This window comes from Equus quagga, chromosome 3 (genome assembly GCF_021613505.1).
Source record: "Equus quagga isolate Etosha38 chromosome 3, UCLA_HA_Equagga_1.0, whole genome shotgun sequence".
NCBI lineage: Eukaryota > Metazoa > Chordata > Mammalia > Perissodactyla > Equidae > Equus > Equus quagga.
The window spans coordinates 30,384,485-30,400,099 of NC_060269.1; the positions used below are offsets into that span (position 1 = coordinate 30,384,485).

At 43.5% G+C, this 15,615-nt stretch overlaps 1 protein-coding gene across 1 annotated transcript in view; it reads right to left on the reverse strand.

Moving 5' to 3' along the window:
* RNF150 (ring finger protein 150) overlaps positions 1-14,933 on the reverse strand; it is a 236,063-nt gene extending 221,130 nt beyond the window's left edge. The window contains exon 1 of the mRNA XM_046657345.1: positions 14,430-14,933. Coding sequence (XP_046513301.1) covers positions 14,430-14,916 — 487 coding nt within the window. The 5' untranslated portion in view covers positions 14,917-14,933. The remainder of the gene's footprint in view (positions 1-14,429) is intronic.
* Positions 14,934-15,615: the final 682 nt, after the last annotated feature.

Genomic DNA, 15,615 nt, shown 5'->3' on the forward strand with positions numbered 1-15,615 from the left:
TGATGAACTGCAAACAGGAAACACAGCAGAATATATCTGCACGAGTCAATGAACCGCAATTGTTTTAACATAACACTCACAGCATGCACTGTTCCAGTATCTTCACCTGCTCATAAATTTCATTTTAATGCCAAAATACCACTTATTCTGGAGGGCACAAACTGTACTGTAGTAATTATGTGCCACCTTTTCAAAAACTAAATATAAAAATAGTGAGCAGGCTCATGGTTCAGCTATGGTTCTAAATGAATTCTAATTAGCTTCACTAAAGAAAATGGCTTTTTTTCCCCTCTTACGGACAACATAATGTATTTTTCACAGAATGACTAAATTAATAAAATACAAAAGTCTTCCAATGAGTAATAAACTGGGATATACTTAATATAGTATGTCAGTAGAAAAGAGAAAGTTGATTATGTGCAGAGAGCAGTAAGCCAAATTACAAGAGTCAATTTAGTTTTACCAAAGAGAATAAGACTTTCTAATTTAAAACAATCGAGTTTTAATTAGGTGAATGGTGTCTCAAGATAGTCACAAAGGTCAAGCGGATGAAAGAGACTAATGACTTCCTAATCTACAGAACTTGGACTGCAATAAAGCATCACTTCATGCTTTTTTCTGAGCACGGCCCTGTGAGAGGGATAGTTACTCACCTGCATAAGTTTAGTGTTGCGGGGGATTAGAATTGGCCACCTCAAAATATATCTCTTTGGCTTGATTATTTTTAAGAACAAAAGACTCTGAAAGAAATTCTGACCCTCCCCCTAACCGCCCAAAAGGATTTAAGATAGAAGGCCTGTTTCAGGAAGGAGCTAATACCATACCATAACTATAGCATAATGTAAAATAGGTGTGATAGACAAAAAGGCACCAGCAAACCCATTTTTATCAAAGTTCTGTCTCTTGGATCACATGGTCTATAGATGGCCCAGCAAACGCTTGTTTAACAAATGTTTGTATTTCCATCTCCTATGTAAATTGTCTTCCTCCCCTCTAAGTCCCAAACCACCACCCCAAACATCCTCCTTTGTCTTTAGCTAAAGATGTATTTAAGGTGGTGGCTTTGGCCTTTCTGGAGAGTTACTCAGTTTTCCTGGGTTTCTCTCATGTATACATGTTATCAAATTTTATTTGATTTTCTCCTATTATTCTGTCTCATGTCAATTATAATTCTTAGACCAGCCAGAAGGACCTAGGGAATAGAGGAATTCTATTCCTCCCTACCATGTTTGCAAGGTGAACTTTATAGATGATTATTTCCTTTAACCACTTGGTCTAAACTCCAGGTACCTCCCACCAGGTAAATGGCATAAAGATGGAGCATGACTAATCAGAACAACTATTACCACAGATGGGGAAACATTCAAGAAACCTGTGCCAGTTACCAGGCTAAGGGGCTGCACACATAAACCACCTTCACTCAGGAAGCTCACAGTCTGGCAAGAGAGACAGCCAGGTAAGGAATTAATCTCAATAAAATGGAATAACTGGCATACGATAAATGCATTTATGAAAGGAAGGAAGAACAAAGTAATGATATAGTATATATATATATATATATTCTTTAAAAATGAACTACTAAACTGATAAAGATACCACCTAATTGCTTCAAACTCTCATAGTTCTTCAGAGCTAAAATGTAAAGGCATGCAAATATACGGGCGATTAAGTTCATTCTACAGCCAACTTCCATTGCTGCAACAAACAATTGTTTTAATTCCTCTTCTCTTATTCTGATTTAGGGAAAACTTGAGCTTTCTCTCATTGCCCCAAGGTCACAACTTGGCATATCTCACTGGTCATTTGTCATTTGCTATTTCTTTCATTTGGAGAAATCCTGACATCCTCCTTCCTGTTCTATTAACTTCAGATTCTTCTGGAATGAAGCAATGTGTGCAAAGATAAACATACTCATGCATAAACTCTATAGGTAGGATTTACTATGAACCTAGTAACACTCAGGTCCCCTTGAAGTATCAAGTCTACCTACCACATGCCCAGCTCACAGTGAAAACATCTGGGCAGCACTATGTCCAGCTACTTCTTTCGGATTTCTTTCTGTGTTTGATAACAGCTGACTCCAAAGGGCATTTCTATTCCATTATCTGTAACAAGTCCCCTTGCAGACCTCCAAACAAAGCTCCTCAGAGCCTAGAAGCAGTTGGTTGTAGGTATTGGAGAGTAGGCATCCAGGTCTCAGAAACACCAGTAGGACAGCAGGAGAAGATCTCAGGAAATAAGGACTGGCTTCCTGCTCCAGACCTCCCTACGTTCCCAAAGGGAAGCCAAAAGAGAAAGGGCTCAGGGCACCACCCTTTCCCTAGTCGCTATTCTCAGCAGCTGGAAAGGGCCTATCACAAGTTACCTTATCAAGGGTTGAGTTCAGGTTGGAGAGTAGATGAATCCCTTAGCACTGGCCCAGCAAGAATAGCTCTGCTGTGCACAACATAAGGAATGAAGTTTGCAATCACTCAAATTAAATCTTGCCTTCAATGTAAGGCAAATAAAGTGTATGTAACAGGAAGTCATTACTTCGTCCCTTAAGTGAGCAAGGCACCTGAGAATTACGGATGGGTACAGACGCTACCATTCATTTATCTATTCACATTTTTTATATTTACTGGATGGCTTTTATGTGCCAGGCTCTAGGAATAGAGCTGTTAACAAGACAAGAACCTTGCCCTTGTGGAACTTATATTCTCATAGGGGAGACAGACAGTAATCAAATAAATGAATGAATGAAATTAAACAATTTCAAGTAGTGACAAACGCTATAATGAAAAATAAGGGAGAACAAGGGAAGAGAATGAGTAGCAGATGAAGTTATTTACTCTCTGATGAAGAGAGCAACCGAGCAGAGTCAGGAATGACGTGAAGGAGTGAGCCACATAAGTATCTGGGGGAAATTTGCAAAAATTGAGAGTGTTGGCTAGTAACTCTCTCTGCTCACTTGAGTAATAAAACCCCATGATTCTATAATGCTACCAAGTTGTATTCTGCTGGAAAATATTTCCATCAGAGTACAGGTGGCATAAGAGCAAGGTGAATTTGAAAAATAGTGAGTTAGTTAAATAAGGGGGCAACAGATAAAAGGCTATCAGATATTCTTGTTTGGGAGTCATTCTCAGATATTTCAGAAGCATAAAGAGATGGTTTGCCATGTGAAAAAATAATGATTCTATCCAAAAACTGGAGAAAAGATGGTTCCAAAGGCTGGGAGGTAGCAGCAAATTTGGCATATTTGAGGACCAGCAAGAGGGGCTGGAAAAGAGCGAGTGAGGGGAAGCATGGTGGGAAAAGAGACTGGACATGAAGCAGGGGCCAAACCAGGTCAGACTCTGGGAGCCACAGCAAGAACTTTGACCTGGTTCCAAGCATGATGCGAAGCCCCTGGAAGATCTGAGCATGGAAGTGATGTCCTTTACTTTTTAAAAGTTCATTCTGTCTACTGTATGTGGAGCAGACTGCAGAGGGCAGGAACAGAAGCTGGACATCAGCTGCACACCTGCAGTCAGCAGCAGTCCACGCAGATCATGATAGCTGGGACTCAGTTGGTGATAAGAGAGGTAGCAAGATGTAGCCACATTCTGAATGCTTTCTTTAGACAATAATTACAGCTAACATTTATTAAGTGCTCAGAGTTGCCCCTTTACTGCATTATGTAGTATAAGAGTTCACAAGAGCTCTGACGGATAACACAAGGCTCATTTACAAAGGAAGAGTCAAAGGCTTAGGTTAGTCACTTGCTTCTTGAGCTTCCAGGCCTTCTCTGCCCAGCAAGACCTCCAATTCTTGGCGGCTCCTCTTCCACTGCACTCACATCCTAGAATGGTGGAATCTCACTCACACCAACCGAATGACTTCTAATTTCTATCTCCAATCCTAAATTGCTTCATGTCCCCCTAGGCAGGTGACTATCACGGGTCCAGACCCAGGTCAATTGTGTACCAGAATTGTCTTTTTCACCACCACCCTATACTGCCTCCCAAACTGGGTAACGACAAGCATGATGGGCAAAATGGGGTACTTCCTACTTGGTAAAAATACCATGGTATCTCTACCTCTTACGCCAGAAGTCTATGATCAGGATAATGAACATTTAGCATATCAGTGAAATTTCACCTGACTTAAGATGTCTGATCATTTCTGACTTCTTATTGTCCTCTTTCTGTTTTGCATAAGTATGTATGCTTTCCTGTACTTGCTATGTTTGTCATTTGTTTGTCTTGCTGGTCTCCCAAATCTGGCTATTATCAGCGAATCACTAATTCATATCTTGAGGTAATACCTAACTGTACATACCATCATAGTTTTAATCATTATACTTAGGAAATTAAAAAAAAATCTTTTTTTCATGTAGGATTTTGATATCGTCAAAGGAAAAAGCACTATTTCCTTAAATAATTAATCAAGAACCATGGGATATAAGAAGCTGAGAGACACTTCAGATTCATCCAGTGTGGTGGCTGTCCACCCTGGCTGCACATGAGGATCATCTGGAGAGTCCCTTCCCCCCACCAGACCAATTACATCAGAATCTCCCCGCAGGTGGGACCTGGGCAGCTGTCATTTTCAAACCCCCCAGGTGAGTCTAATGTGCAGCCAGGGTGGAGAATCACCCATCTAAACCAAGTTCCCCTCCAGAAGCCTCCTGCTCATCATTCTCAAATAAAAGAAAATGATACCCAGAGGGGGCAAGTGGCTTGCCAACGGTGGGGCCAACGTGAGGTAGAACCACAACTGAAACCCGCTTCCTAACTCCCTGTTCAATTTGCTTTTAACATCCCCAAGACATAGATGAATGTAAGGGAACAGCAGGGGTTTCACCGGTTGTAACCCTGATGATTCTATCACCGAGGCTTCATTTCTTCTGATTCTCCACCTTCTGTCTTGCCCCAGCTGCCAAACTAGTCTAGCTTGGAGAAAAATGACAGAGAAAATTGTGCTAGGACCCCACAGCAGCAGCCCCATAAGCAGTACCAACAGCTGACAGATGTCCCTTCTCCTTCAAAGGAGAGCCATACTAGTGAGTGAGCATCTCTCTGAAGATATCACGAAACGGGCTATTAAAAAACCCTCCTCTACAGCTATGCACGAATAGCCCTTGACTAACCGGTGCCATATTCAGAAACTTGACCTATGAAAGTAATCATGGATATGCATCCATTTTTAGGTACATAGGATGGTCACAGCAGCATTGTTTATGCGGGGGAAAAGTAGAAACGTCAAGGAAATGTCAAAATGCACCCTTAAACTCAAAAAAGCTACGAAAATATATGTAATATAGTCCCAATTTGGTAGGTAAATATGTATCCACATGTTGAAAAAATTCTAGAGTTGAGTGAGTAGTTGAGTTAGTGATGGTTATCTTCTCTCTTTTTAAATGTTCCATATTTTCAAAATATTTCATACAGCATGTTTTTTATTTAAAAAGATATATATACATACATATACACACACACACACATATATATATAAAATTGCTGGACAATAAACACATGTGCATAATTATATTTGGTTACAATTTTTTTGATACCTTGTGTTTTTCTGCTTGTTACCAGTATGTCTTTTTCCCCTCAGACCAAGGACATGAACCAGGTACCCCCTTCACAGCACATTCTACAAAATGACTAAACATTTTAATGGGAGACTCAAATTAGAATCTCTCTGACTTCATTTATCTAAGTCAAAAGCTAAGAAAATTTTTTTTAGTGTCAGAATATTTTTTCATGAAATAGAGACTAACATATTAACACAGTCCATCTTTCCACTCTCCAGGTTATTTAACAGATCTTAATATTTACTGAGCACTTTCCATGCATCAGGGATTCTTCGAGGCTTTGGGAACTTTACCATGAATAAAAAATGTCTAAAAGCTCTGCTTCTAGTGGTGCTTACACCCTGGTGGGAGGAGACAGATAATAAATGTGTTAATGATATGTAAAATGAAGCAGGAAGGGGGCAGGGCGTGCTGGGGATGGGGAGTGGGGGAGGGACGCTGCTATTTTAAAGAGAGCAGCCAGGGAATGCCTGAGTGATGAGGTCACAGAAGAGAAGGGACCAGAGAGAGGCAGCCAGTCCTGTGAGGATCTGGGAGGAAGAACATTCCAAGAATGTTCTTGATAAATAAAGGGGAAAATTCTCTTCCACTCTTCTTTGGGTCATTTGGAATTATATTCCTGACCATAGGTGTAGTCAGTTCACGGCAACAGAATGGCCAGATGAATATCTTCTGTAGAAAGTAGGGACTGGGAAAAAGAAATATTTGAAGGAAAAAATAGGCATTTGTGTATGTACACTGACAACACCTCTGAAAACCCTCAAATCTGTGTCTTTTCAATAGTGCCTAAATGGACTGTGTGTGTAAAACACCATTTATGATGGAGAGATACCAAGCTGAATTGGCTAAGAAACAAAACATTTCCTGGATTTTACCTAATACATGTACTCATTATACATCTTTGCCTGGAAACAACATGAATAAGCCATACATTTAATACAAAAACTTCTAAAATTTTTAAAAGCATTCTGAAATAAAATTTATACACTAAATAGGAAAAAGCTTAACAATCCAATACATAAGCTTTAATTTTATGACAAATGATGCTTATTTCTACTGAAAAAGATTTTCTAAATACCCCTGTTATAGAATAGACAAGACTTTTTAATGATACTTATAGAAATCAATTTATAACCAATGCTTTTGAAGCAGTAAAAGAAATTTAATTTTCCTCTTTTATACAGAAAAAATAAGAACTAGATCTAAGCATAATCATTAATATTCTGACTTCAATCTATAAAGCACACTCATCCTACAATAAGTGAAACTGCCAAGTGATTAATTCCTCAAAGTTCAGAAGATTACATTATGCCTACAGACAAGGTTTCCATTTAATAGAACCACTATAATTGCATCTTAGTAGAGGAACCACACCACACAGCACAAGCCTTAGCTCTCTGGGTTTTGTATTACCAACAAAATCCTCAAGAGCTGAGATAACCTGAATAGGATTTGAATTTCATTTTTTAATTCAAATTTGCATCTCTCAATTTACATTACCAAACACAAAGAATTCCCGCATCACTTCAGCCACTCAGTAATAAGGGAAGATCCTCCTCAAAGTATATACAAGATGAAGTATCTCTTCTGGGGATAAACTGAAGACTCTCAGGGGCTCCCAAAACACCAAATTCTTTATATACGAAGTTTCATGTCCAGAAATGCAGCAATAATGGTTAAGCTCCTTCTTTTCAAAAGTTGAGACTGGTTTCTAAACAAATTAATGTGGCATCAGAAGCATAACTACTTCTTCCTAAAAAACTAGAAGAATGAGTTATAAAGCCCCAGGTTCTTTCTAAACCTTTCCAGATTTCATGGTCATAAAATTCCTTCCTTTTGAGAAGCCAGGGGATTTTGAAGAACAGAGGCATCAGGAGAGATGAGGATGGAATTCTTACTAAGGATTAGAAGGTAGAAGGTAGGATTTCTTCCAAATCCCCCAGTTATCTATATCTATGGCCTGAAATGAGTAAACAAGCCATACGGTTCTTGAAATGCCCAGGCCATATTAAGTTACGCTGCCAATAACGTTATTTAACACTGATGCTGAATTACGGCTTTTAATAACAGTCTAGAATTCCTGGCTATTGGATATCTGTCCACCAGTAGAGAGACAAGTAAAGATGTACAGTTTAGCACCAAATAAATAAATAGATAAAAACTCAGTGGGGCGGGTAAGATTGTTTTGGCCTGGGAGATTAAGACCAAGCATAAATGATAGCTTTTCCGTATGTATCTTAAGAGAAAAATGGAAGTGTGAACTGAGGCTCTTAAGAAATGGTTCTTAGGGGGGCTGGCCCCGTGGCCGAGTGGTTAAGTTCGCGCGCTCCGCTGCGGCGGCCCATGGTTCGGATCCTGGGCGCGGACATGGCACCACTCATCAGGCTACGTTGAGGCAGCGTCCCACATCCCACAACTAGAAGGACCTGCAACTAAGATATACAACTGTGTACGGGGGTGGTTTGGGGAGATAAAGCAGAAAAAAAAAAATATTGGCATCAGTTGTTAGGCCAGGTGCCAATCTTAAATAAATAAATAAATAAATAAATGGTTCTTAAATATCTAAATGATAGACAATCATGGACTCTCAGGCTTGGGAAGGCCCTTCAGACATCACCCATTGGAACCCCGTGCGTGCATCCTGCTCTCAGCAATTTGGTAACACTCCTGTTCACTTGCCATGTGAACGCAAGAGAGAGCTTCACCTCCCTGGAAACCTCTTCCGTTTCTCAACAGTTCTGTCCTTACGAATTTTTTCCCTTGACTAAACCAAGTCTCCTTTCTGTAACTTGTCCTCACTAACCCTAGTTTGACTCCATAATCCCCAAATACATAAGCCCTGGGGTTGAGGCAGGGTCATAAATGAGTGGAGCAGGCCAACAGCCAGACCTTAAGGAATGGCAACCTAGGCCAACTAATGGGCAACACTGCTCTGCTCCGACCGCCTGCTGCCAGGCAGGAACACAGGCCCTTGTCCAAGTTTCTGATGAGAAGCCAGAAATCTGAATTTTAGTAAAAATATCCTGATTTTTGAAGATATAAGGAATAAACTGTGGAGTTCAAACAGCTCTTAGAGATCAACTAATCCAAACCTCTCATTTTCTAAGTGAGAAAACTGAGGTCCAGAATAGAAAAAGTCACTGCCCCAAAGCCAAATGATTCATCAGACGTAGATCTGGAGGAGGAGAGCCCCACACGCAGGTCCCGTTTCTCCCATCACAAAAAATGCCGTCTGTAAGTCAACAGCGCGCTTGGCCTATAGACTTGTTAAGGAATTCTGAAATCGGAATCAGCTTCGGATCATTTCCTGATTCAAGTGATCACCGTCCACATCTAGTTTTTATGGCATCCCTTCAAATCAAGAGGGTCTATGGAGCAGGAGGTACAAACACAGACTCAGGAGACAGACCACCTGGGTTTGCAAGCCCGGCTCTACCCCTTAACACCTGCATGGCCAGGTCACCGCCCCTGCCTACGCCTCAGTTTCCTTGTCTGCGAAACAGGGATAATAAGAGTACCTATCTCAGCATTGTTGTGAGAATTAAATGAACTAATACACTTAACGTACTTCCAACATGCCTGACGCAGAGTAAGCGCTATGTGGGCAATTTTATTACTAACCAAAGAGAGAACTTAAAGGAAAATGTAAAACAAAACTGCCCTTAAATATTCTAGAAAAATATGAGTCCTGCAAGGAAAAAAATTCTAGCAGCTAGTTCTAAAGCAAAGGTGGATTTAGCAATTAAAGTAACGGCCATAAATGTAGCAAGAACCCATGAATTAAACTCTTAGTACCCATCTACATAGACTAGAGCCTAAGTTTCCAACCTGGGCCGTATACTCCATCCTGGGCTCCTCCTCACCGAGGGCCGAGATTACTCTTTTGAGAGTTACTGCAAACATCTCCTCCCTTCCTCCATCTCTAAGTCACTAACAGGGCAGCAGTCTCCCAAGAGCTCTTCCCAGACAGCTGGATTTTAGTTTCCTTTCCCTTTAACGACGTGCCAGCAATAGACAAAAAGAAAGCAAATGCACCCTTCAAAAAAGGAAAAAAAAGAAAATTTATCATTTCTTCAACATCATAACTGCCTCCGTATCTTATAGACCCACCATGTTTATCATATAGGTCCCAATTTAAGCCAAGAGAAAGCACAAATACAACAGGAGAATCCTAAAATGTTCACCAACCATCAGAGGGAGCTGGAACACCTGTCTCAAATCACAGAAACCACAGACAGAAACTGCCACGACCGCTCTGGCCTCTAAAGCATGAGGGGGGAAAGCAAGAGCTGGTTCCCAAGGCTGCCAGGGCCTCTGTGAGCCCCGGGGTTCTGATGATCCGGTTTGTGGCTCCTGTGTGTCACTAGGTACAATGCTCACAAAGGTTAACATTTATTGATGTCTACGTGCCAGCTACAGATGTAAGCAGTGTCCATGTATAACTCACTTAATCCACGTAAAAACAAAGTGAGGTAGATACTATTATCCCCATCTCACCAGTGACGCCCTGAGAGGCTGGGTAACTTGCTCAAAGGTCCACAGTGAGAAAACAGCAGAGCCAGGACACATACTCAAGTGGCTGGCTCTAGGGGCTACATTCCTAATTAACACCTTCCCCAAACTGACTCTAGAAATTTCTGACATCACTTTGCTCAGAGTATACTACAAGGAGGTTCACAGGTATCTGACAGGCTCCGAGGAGATAATCTAGGTCTCGCTGTCTTTACCTGCACCTGAAAGTTTGCTTCTGGGGCCATCACCAGGCAGAGGCTGCGTTCCTCCACAGGTTTTGACTCTGGGCCCCCGCTGCTGCTCTTTCCCAAGGCAAACCCAGGCAGAAGCGCTCTAAAACACTAAAGCTTTCCTCACATCCTTTTACAGAAGACGTGTAAAATCTCTGGTCCATGGGCTTTTTCTTTTTTTTTTTTTTTTTAATTGGAGGGGGTGAATCTCTTTTCTCTATTAATCCCTTTCTCTCTTCCCTAGGTCAAAAAGTGTATGAGCTGAAATAACAAATAAAGGCTAGCAAGGAGAAAAGGAGCAAAACGAAAAGCAAAGAAAGAATTAAGATATGTTGGGGTTGGCCCAGTGACGCAGCAGTTAATTTCCCACGTCCCACTTCGGCAGCCCAAGGTTCATTGGTTTGGATCCTGGATGTGGACCTAGGCACCATGTGTCAAGCCATGCTGTGGCAGGCATCCCACATATAAAGTAGAGGAAGATGGGCATGGATGTTAGCTCGGGGCCAGTCTTCCTCAGCAAAAAGAGGAGGATTGGCAGCAGATGTTAGCTCAGGGATAATCTTCCTCAAAAGAAAAATAAATAAAAAGAAAGAATTAAGATATGCTAATAAGTAACTATTAGTCATCAGGGAAATGCAAATTAAAACCACAATGAAAATACCACTTCACAACTACTGTGACGGCCAAAATAAAAAAAATAGTCAATAACAAGTGTTGATGAGGATGTGGAGAAATTGGAAGGCTCATACACTGCTGGTGGGAATGTGAAATGGTGGAGTTGCTTTGGAAAACAATCTTTTCCTCAGTTTTGAGGTAGCTCCTCAAAAACGTTAAACCATAGATTTGCCATGTGACCCAGACATTCCACTCCTAGATATATACCCAGGAGAAATGTCCACAGAAAAACCTGTACATGAATGTCCACAGCAGCATTATTCATAATAAGTAAAAAGTGTAAAGAACCTATATGTCCACTAATTGATGAATATATAAACTGTAATGTGTACATACAATGAAATATTTGGCAACAAAAAGGAATGCAGAACTGATATATGCTACAACTCTGATAGACCTTGAAAACACTACCCTAAGTGAAAGAAGCCAGTCACAAAAAAACACATATTACTTGATTCCATCCACATGAAATGTCCAGAATAGGCAAATATACAGAAAAAAAAAAAAAGTAGATTAGTGGTTAATTAGGGCTGGGGGCTTGGAGAGTAATGAGGAGTAACTGCTAATGGGCACAGGGTTTCTTTTTGAATTAGTGGTGAGGAATGTACAACTTTGTCAGTATAGTAAAAGCCATTAAATTGGATATTTCAAGTGAGTGGATTATATGATGTGAATTATCTCAATAAAGCTGTCATATTTAAGAAAAGATTTAAAAAACTGTTTACAAAGTAAAACTACTAGTCTATCTCAGGAGAATCTGTGTCTTTGCAAATGAGAAACCATAATTGCAGAAGTGGAAGAAATCCAAAATCATTTAAGCAGGAAAGGAAAAAAGTATCAGAAAGAAAGGCTATATGGAAAGGGGAAGGGGGAATGGTTTCTATTTAACTAAATTTCAAGATAGTGGATGTGGGGGGGTCATGCCATGCCAAATGCACAGATATTACATGATGGGTTGCATAACTCTAAATTCAGACCTTCTCCTCACCTAAAAGCCATCATTTCCAAAAATAAAGGATCTAGAGGAGAGGTGAGATTAAAAAAAAAAAAATGCAAAGGCTGATGTTAACTTTTTTGGAACTTCTGAATTAAAAAATTCACAAACGTAAGGATCTGCTGGTATACTGCATCCCAAGTTCACAAAATAAGAATATCTGATTAGATCTAAAATTGCACACTTGTTTCCTAAGATGAATTTAGAAATCTGACTCAAACCTAACTAGAAAAAGTAAAACCTTCAAGTTCTGGAGCTAAGTGTTAAGACACTGACAGCCAGACCAGTGCTGGCACTGTTTGAGATTCAGGCAGAATTTAAGAGGAAGGAGAAGAGTTCGCCAAGCTACCCGGTCACGTATCTCCTTATAGTGAGACGTTAGCAGAAATCAATGCAATCTCTGACTAAAGTGAATACAGTCTCCTAATGTGGCAGTATGTCAAATGATAATGTGGAAGTTTCATGGCTTATTGGCAGATGCAGCATTAACACATTTCTGGAAACAGAACAATTAGAGAGTAGAGAATTTCCTTTACATTTTTTAGTCTTTAACTTTCAAAGGATTACTAAGCCCTTTACACCCACTATGTCTTAATCAAGCATCGTGTGGAAAATCAGCTCACTGGTTTCTTTAAAAACAGGCGAGCCATTAATTGATCCAATATGTTGGCAGTTTGGGAGAACCTTTTCAGACAGGAACAAATGACGCCTCTTTGTGCGCAAAGAAGCCAAGCTTAAGATTTCATGCAAATGCACAAAGAAACATTTAAAGAATCCCGCAAAGTCAGCTAACAATCTTCTGGGAGTTTAAAGAACAAAAAAACCTCTTTCACTGCGCCCCCGCCCCATCAAGGTCTAGCTATTAAATATGTTTATTTAAAGAAACTTTACATGACTTGAAGTGCTCTTCCACAGTCCCCTAAATCCTTGAATCTCATAAAGTGTAAGTAGTGCTCCTATGACTCAAGGTCAGAGTACAATCTCTTCCCCTACAAAACTGTTGAGCTCAAGAAAGTATCTCAAATGTTCCCAAATGCTCTATCATAACTTTTCGAAGTTAACTGTCTCTCCTCCCCTTCATTATGAACATACTGCATCTTTCTGGCCCATGTGTTAGAAGTATTGAATTTTCCCCACCCCACCTGTTTGTATTAAGGTTCACAATTTCCTTGTCTAAAACAGCTGTTGTTAATTCCCAGTGGCAAACCAACTGTATGGGTTTTTTCACTAAGAGGTGACATGAGCTCTCAGAATGAAAACTTGTCCCCAAAGAAGGCACCCCTCTCTGCAAATGTAGCCAAAGCTTGGTGTTCCATTTCAGTAGTGTAATTGTTTATTTTCTTGAAAAGCCAGATATAATGTTTCTGATTAGGCGACTCCAGTCAGAAAACGCATCTGTCATTTCCTTGCCCTCCTTCTCCCTCTGGATGCCACCGCCTCAACCCAGGCACCCTTCTGGGGAAGGAGGAGCCACTTCTCAAGCACACAGAAACAAGCAGCAACCCTGGACCCAAGGAGTGCAGTCGGCTAAAACTAGCTGCTTACATTGACAAGCCTGGAGAGGAATTTTGATTGTTTGTTCCTACCACGGAAGCACTGCTATGTCAGGCAAATGGATAAAGAGCGAGTTATAGGGCAATAATGTATTTCTGGTCCTGGCACCCTGTGATCATTAAGAAAAGCTTATTCTTTCTATCCTGAAATCCTCTCCTTCTCGCCAGAAAGAAAACCTTCAGCATATTGAACCTTCCCATCAAGCAAAGGAGAATGCAGTGCTGGAAAAGTAGGCATAACTTTATGACCACCATGCTCTTCTTGGCTTGTTGAGGATTGTTATTTACCATCGTGCCCGCCTGTCAGCTTCCCCGGATGACAGCTTGGCGGAGCACAGGATTCTCAATATTATTTACGACGACGTGCGTCAACCGGACGGAGGGGGGTGGACCTCAATCTCCCACGAAGGACTGAAACCTGACTTAAGGAGCGAGTTCGCAGCAGTGAGCTGCCAGCACCAGTAACTCTACCCTGATACACAAACGCCCGCATCAGGAGTGCACCCGAGTATAGAGCTGAGTTATCAGATCTACCGCTTCCAAACAGGTGCGGAGCCGGTCACTAACCCAGAACGACATCCGCGCCCCGCCCCACGAACCCTCCCTTCCAACATCCTCCTCGGAAAAGTTAGCCCACCTCGGCGAACCCTCGTCCGAGCGCCGCTATGCTAAGCGGAACACACTCTCTGATCCCCTCCAGTACAGTTAGTCCTCTCTTCTCGGCAAACCCTACGAAGTGACGCACAGCAAAACTTAATAGGTCCAGAGAACAGAGACGCGTCTTTTCGCACAGCACCGACTACCCAGAAAGGAGCGACGAGGCCGGCGCGGGATCCTTCTCGGTGCCTCCATCCCCTCCGACTCCCCTCCCCAGCGCCCGCCCCACACCCGCCCGGGCGGCTCACCTGCATGGGGCATGGTGATGGTCTCGTTGGTGTTGGAGCCCACGTTGAAGATGACCACAGCGGAGGCGTTCTGCAGGAACGCGTTCCGGATCTTATCCCTGTACGTGCAGTTGCCCTTGGGGATGAGGGCTATCCAGTTCTTGCCGTGGGCCGGGGCGGCGAACTTGGTGTTGGGGTCGCAGGCCAGGCGGTCATGGGCCGAGCTGGCCATGACCACCTCCCCGCGGGCGTCCTGCTTGGGCGAGTGCTCCCCGTAGCGCCCGCACTCGGTCTTCTCGGTGTGCAGCTCGGTGCCGCCGCCGCCGCCCGCCGCCCCGGTCCCGGGGTCCGGCGCGGGCTCGGCGTAAGTGATGTTCACGAAGGCGGTGTACCATTCCTCCTTCTCGGCCACGGTGAAGTCCAGGCAGAGCAGATGCACGAAACAAAAGGAAAGCAGCCATGTTGAGAGAGCCAGACTGCGGCACGCTTGGATGAGAGACATTGCCATCTTTATCCGCCGGGGCCCCCTCCCCGCCCCCCGCGCCCTCCCCCGGCCCCGTCCCTCCTCCCCAGCCCTGGCCAACCCTCGGCCGGCCGCTTCTCCTCCTCCTCCTCCTCCGGCTTACTCCCGGGCCCGAGGGGCCGCGGCCGGGACACGCAGTCGCCGCGGAGACCGGATTCCGGGCGAGCGGATGGTGCCGGCCCCTTCCCCTTTCAGCCGGAGCGCGGCGGCTGCATTTCGCTTACGGGCCCCGGAGGGGCGCAGGAGGAGGGGGCGCTCTGCGCTTGCCGAGGAGTCCAGCTGCCCAACGTCCTGCTCCTTCGCCCGGCTTCTCCTTCTCTCATAGGGGTGACACGGGGGCCAGGAGCGTGCGGGATGGCGGCGCTGCGCCCTCCAGCCCCGGCGGGCGCGGGCGCCGCTGCTCGAAGCCCGGGGTGCTGCCGAGGGTGTCCCGGCCGCCGCCGCCGAGCGCTCGGGCGAGCGAGGCCGGCTACAGGCGAGGCGGCCGCTACTGCTGAGCGCCGCTTCCTCGGGCTGCGGGCGCTGCGCTCTTCGCTTCGCCGGGTGGCTGCGCCCGGCACACGCTTGCCGCGGGAGGGGCCGGCTCGGGGGTAGTGGGAGCGAGCGGCCAGAGAGGAGTACGCCGTCTGTGTATGTGTGTGTCTGTATATGTTTGTGTGTGTGTATAATGTGTGCGTGCAAGGA